General features: G+C 42.4%; 1 protein-coding gene across 1 annotated transcript; it reads right to left on the reverse strand.

The window, feature by feature from the left end:
• Positions 1–1,047: 1,047 nt before the first annotated feature.
• Positions 1,048–5,347, reverse strand: NDUFB5 (NADH:ubiquinone oxidoreductase subunit B5). Its single transcript, XM_074547410.1, has 6 exons — positions 5,187–5,347; positions 4,630–4,718; positions 3,673–3,739; positions 2,920–2,981; positions 1,864–1,970; positions 1,048–1,291 (listed from the first exon to the last, which is right to left on the reverse strand). Exons 1-6 carry the CDS (start codon positions 5,317–5,319, stop codon positions 1,171–1,173), a joined length of 579 nt encoding a protein of 192 aa, XP_074403511.1. The 5' UTR covers positions 5,320–5,347; the 3' UTR covers positions 1,048–1,170.
• Positions 5,348–5,511: the final 164 nt, after the last annotated feature.

Raw genomic sequence — 5,511 nt, forward strand, 5'->3', positions numbered from 1 at the left:
GGAAAATCTCAAAAACGGAATAGAAAAATGTTTGTACCCAGCTATGAGCAGGCTGTGAGGATGAACAGGGTAGCACAGTGTTCTCAGCGATTTTCACTACTGAAAAATCCAGTGTTGGGAACAATGTGAAACACTGCAGGCAGAATGTGATGTCCATGGAGACTTGCTGAAAAACAGACATTACATCAGACTTGTGAGCATCACTGGATGCTGGATAGAAAACACTAATGCAGGGTCAGACAGGTTTATTTTACCTGAGGAGACTTTGTGCTCTTTTAATGGCTTCTCTTATTAATAACTCAGCATTTATAAACAATGAGAGCCATAAGACATATGAGCCATCTAACCTGAAAGACTGATTCTATCAGAAAGGCAAGCAAAGCACTGATAGAAAATCAATGTCTTTCTAATGTCTGGCAGTGCCAGGAAATAGCAAACAAGGCAGGTTTTGCTTAAAATAGTCCATGCAGTCTTGCCTAATATAAAAAAAAATAGAGTTTTAAGTTTCAAATCACTAGATGATATGGGTTTAGTTTGGGCTTATTTCCTTTTAAAAGTGAGGATTTTGAACATGGACAGATAATTTAGAGTCACAAACTGTAAGAGGCACTTTCCATCACTCGAGAAATTTAGAAGAGTACCATGGCCTGTAGACCCTGAGGAAACACATCCCTCTAGTGGCAAAAACTTGCCAGGTGATGAGAGAACTCTATTCCCTAAGGAGTTGCCAGAAGTGGTGTGGAAGAACAGCTGAACAGTTCTGAAAATGCATGGCAGGTATGTGTGACAGTACTTTTCCTACTTAGTTCATCTCCCACCAATTACCTGACACAAAGCACTGAGAAAGAAAAACCTTTAGCTTCTTGTATCTTTCACTTAAAACTATAAACACTAGAAATCACAAAATGAAAACTAGTATTACAACTTGTTTCATGTACATATGTTCTGAAGGAAAGGAGTGATTGTTGGCAATTGACACAAAGCATTTTCACTGACAAACAGCTTGAACAGCTGTATGAGTTAACTGCCACACAGTTTCTTTCAAGGTACTGGAATCAACACAAACATTGTTTATTCATTTCCATCAGCAAACAGCAGGATGTCTGTTCCACAGCACAGTCACAATTTGTCAGTATGCACTGAAGACCTTGCACACTGCTCAAAAATTGTTTAATTATCAGGTGTGGCTTTCATAGAATTGTCAACAAGATTTTTGTCAGGCGTTTCATAATGGTACCAAGGCCCATCTCCCCGGTGTCTCATCAGTCTGCGTGCCTCCAGCTCCAGTAGCCTAAAAAAAAGGCAATAGACACCCTCAGCATGAAGTTTGTTAATATTGAGCATTTCTGAAAAAGCAATGATTTTAGCATCAATGGTTTATAAATATTGCTAAAGCATAGGTAGGTCCAAAATATGAAGGGTTCAGCTAAGACACAAGCTATCAAATCTTTTAATTTTGGTTTTTTTTCAGCAAGTCATTCTACAAAGGAGTAATAAAAATACTGGCAGTATTTTATTATTATTATATTTTACCATAGGTTCTTCTCTAAGAACATTGGAGCATTAGCAGGGGCAAAAAGAGCTCCATTTGCTGATTCAGGAAGACAAAGACAGAGCTACACCTTTATAAATACCAAGTGTTTTGAAGACCCCCCTGCCCTTGGATTGTTCTGGTAACCTGAATCCTGAGAGGGCAGCGATAGCAGATCCTGTGACTCCCACTCTGGCAGCAGCCAGGGCAGGCAGCACCCAGGGGACACATGAAAGCACTTTATGTCTGCATCCAGCTCAGTATGTCATGCAAAATCAAAGAGTCAGCTCCAGTATGGATGAGGATTTTAACCCCCCAACTACAGAGCATACCTCAGCTCAGATTTCCTCACTTCCACAGCAAGCAGGGCCATGTCCTTCTCATAGTTCTTCTCAGGGGGGTCAAGTACATAACGAGCTATCCAGCGGGTTATGGGGTGCTGGAAAACACAACAGCAGAGATTGTCTGAGCAATTTCCAAATAGAAATGTCACCTTGTGTATCCACAGTCCTGAAAAGATGGCATGGACACCACGAGTGCTGCCATTCAAATCATGACAGTGAAGTTACAAACATGCACAACTACTTGTGAGATCACAACCCTAAAAAGTCTTTTGCAATCCTTAATGCCAAGATAACCTGCAGATGACTGTTCTGTAGCAAAATTAACATTTAATGAAGATATAATTTATTTTCTTTCTTTTAAAGTTCCTTAAACTGCCACAGTAATCACAGAAGTGGACTCCAAATCTTACTGTAATCAGCAACATTTCAAAATTTTGCTTCCACATAGAGGGCATTTCACTAGGAACAGAAGTTTAAATTAGTTGAAACAGTTACAATAATATTGCTGAATTCAATTACTTCCTATCAGAAACAAAACAGTGCTTGCAGCAAGAAGCCAGGGACTAATTTTAAAAAAATACAATTAAATTGAAACCACACAACCTTCAGTTTGTGACTATAAAAATTTTAAATTCTAGATTCAAAAGTGTGTGTGATATGGGACTTGAAAACAAAAGAAAGAAATGTCACTTTAAACTCCAGTTTCTTAAGACACTGTAGAAAAAAAAAAATAAAGACAAAACCTGCATGGCATGAATGCAGAGGACTTAGTATTTAGGAATATTATAGAAAAATTCTTGGCATACAATTTCAGCAGTTTACTGCATCCAGAGCATTTGCATCTGCTTGTGTCATTAAAAAGATTTCCTACAGCCTTTTACATGTTCCATAAAGCCACAAAAAAGTTTAGCAAAATCAGAACTGCATTATTTGAGTTTTACTACACTGACAGACATCATCATACTCCATTCATTTTACTCCCAAAAGTATCTTCAAGAGAAAAGCTGTCCATAACATGCCCACCCTTTCACATGTTCCACTCACTTTGTGGTATTCCCAGTGCTCTGGAACATAACCTTCAGGAATCTCTGCAAGTTCAGCTTCACCTGACAAGGAAAGGAGGGAAAGAATATTTAACTCTGTGATTATTTTCCAAAGCTACCTTATATTCTGCTTTTCAGATAAGGAAAAGATCTTATGCCACACAGAGAGTACTAAATCCCTCAGTGTGAGCTCTACTCAGAAAAATTGAACTTGCAGTTTTTGCAGACACATCACACTGCAAGTATCTACTCACAGATTTTTAAGTACACACCAAAAGGGTAAAATTAGCAGCTATACAGAAGAAACAACTTGGATCAAGTCCACAGAAATACCCTTTAAAGTACAGGAGCTGAAAGCATGGACTTTTCCTGATTTCTCTATTAAATTAATTACATATCATTACAGCAGGAGATTTAACACATGTATTGCCAAGCAGAATTTTGGCATCTTTGCTAGATAAAAAGCCAGAGTTGCAGTCTTGTTAAAGCAAGTTACTAAACTTCACTGATGTTTGAAAGACTGCTAGAAGAGAGAATGGTTTTTTGGTTTTTTAAATGTGAGAAACTTTTTTTAAAAAGCAACAACTAAAGCAAATATACTGGCAACATTTTCTATGTACTTATACAATGTTTAGGCCTATTCCATGGCCTTCCAAAGCAAGAGCCCTAAAAGAGTGCTTTTTCTCTATCTAGCATGCTTAATTCCCATTTAAGAACTTTGACTGTACTTTGCTTAGCCTGACAGAGCACTCACCAACGAAGACGTTGATGTATGTTAAGAGCACAGCCACTGGTATTCCCGTCAGGAATAAATAGTATCTCTGCAGAGGGGATAAAAACAGTCAGTGTGGGAAACTCAGAACCCTGGAAAAATTTGCATGAGATCTGAAAACATCTGAAAACAGTGGAACAGCCAATAACTCTGAGATTTGCATTCTAGGCTGGAAAGGGATGTTGTGTGTAAACACTGCTGATTGCAATGAGTTCGTTAATGAACAGAACACACAAAAGTGATGCTGTTCAGGTCAGTTCCCATCTCCCAGTGAGGTCAGCCTGTGCAGCAGCAAGCAGCAACACCTCCCTGAAATCCCTCAGCATCTTGGCATGGCTGGCTCCAGCTGCAATCAGCACTGACAGCAAAGCAAGAACCCAACACCAGTGCAGCCACTGTGGGCTCTGTAGCTGAGGAAGGCAGAGAAATGAGTCCTGATCACAAGAAGGGAGTTGTATAAAATCAGCTCTTGCTGCTCATAAAAGGATTTATCCAAAACCTGACTTTGGAGGGGTCAAACTCAGGTCAGGCTTCCTAAATCTCACCTCTGTTGTTAGTGGTGTAGATAAGTGAAGGCAAATCCTGCAGAAGAGTAACTGATATGTTTCAAAAAGCAGGATGAAGCAAAAAGCACTAGTGGGTCATGCATATATGAACACAGACATGTAATATAAGAATGCTACTGCAGCAGTAATTTAAGTACCTATCACAGCCTTTGCTATACAGCCAGTCTTTGAACTTCATCTGGCCCTGATTTTACAGCTTATGACCAAAAAATTCTTAAAGAGGACCTGAAATTCTTGTTTATGTAAATAGTGCCAGCCACATTTTAGATGCTATCACATAAACAACACAGGAAATTGTATTTTAGACACTCTTACACCATTTGCAAATTATATGCTACACTGAATGCAATAATACATTTGATTTTTAACTCACCAACAAGCTCAGAAATCGAGAATCATAAAAACTTGTTGCCTTGATGATAAACATTCTCTTCCCATGGTCACCACTGTGCCGTACAGGAACTGAAAATTGAACCAGAGTATTACGGTTTTGTATCCCATTGGTGCTTGTGCCAGGACAAGGTCAAACATACGTGGGGAACGGAAAATAGAAAGAAGAGTGTACAATAGCAGCTGAGTCTTGTGCAGCTCGCCTGAAGTAATTTCGTATTTTCTTAGCATTAACCTATTTTTCTTCTAACTATAGGCAGAGGTCTATGCCCACCTGTAAGCACAGACACGTGAATCAGTGAATGTCACCACACAGGGCCGAGTAAATGGACAACTACAATGCCAGGAGGGTCGTCCTCCCGCCCGTTTCCATCCACTTTTCCCCCAAACCCGGTAGTTTTCCATAGGAACGGGGATACAACGGGGACCTGCTCAGCCCCCGGCGCTCCCGCGGCCTCCGGGAGGGCACCTCTGTCCCGCTCCGCAAGGTCACCGGGCCCCCGCCGCCCCCGCCCCGCCGCTCCCCCGCCGGGGCCGTACCGAGGGTGCCGGGAAGGCGGGGGCCGATCCCGGTGATCCCGGTGGTCCCGGTGATGCCCGCGGTGCCGGCGCTGCCCGCCCGCCGCGCCGCCCAGGCCGCGGCCGCCCGCAGCACCCGGCTCATGGCCGCCATGGCTGCGACTGGCACGGGGCGGAGCCGGCAGCGCCGCTTCCCGCCGCGGGGTGAAGCCGGCGGCCGCCATCATGAGAAAGGGCAAAGCCTTCCCAGTGCGCCCCGCCATAGAGGCGAAGCCGCGCGGGCGCCATATTGGAAAAGGGCAGAGCTTTCCCTGGGCTCCATGTAGCGCTGGAGAGCGCGGGTGAG

Source organism: Zonotrichia albicollis, chromosome 9 (assembly GCF_047830755.1).
Source record: "Zonotrichia albicollis isolate bZonAlb1 chromosome 9, bZonAlb1.hap1, whole genome shotgun sequence".
NCBI classification, from domain to species: Eukaryota; Metazoa; Chordata; class Aves; order Passeriformes; family Passerellidae; genus Zonotrichia; species Zonotrichia albicollis.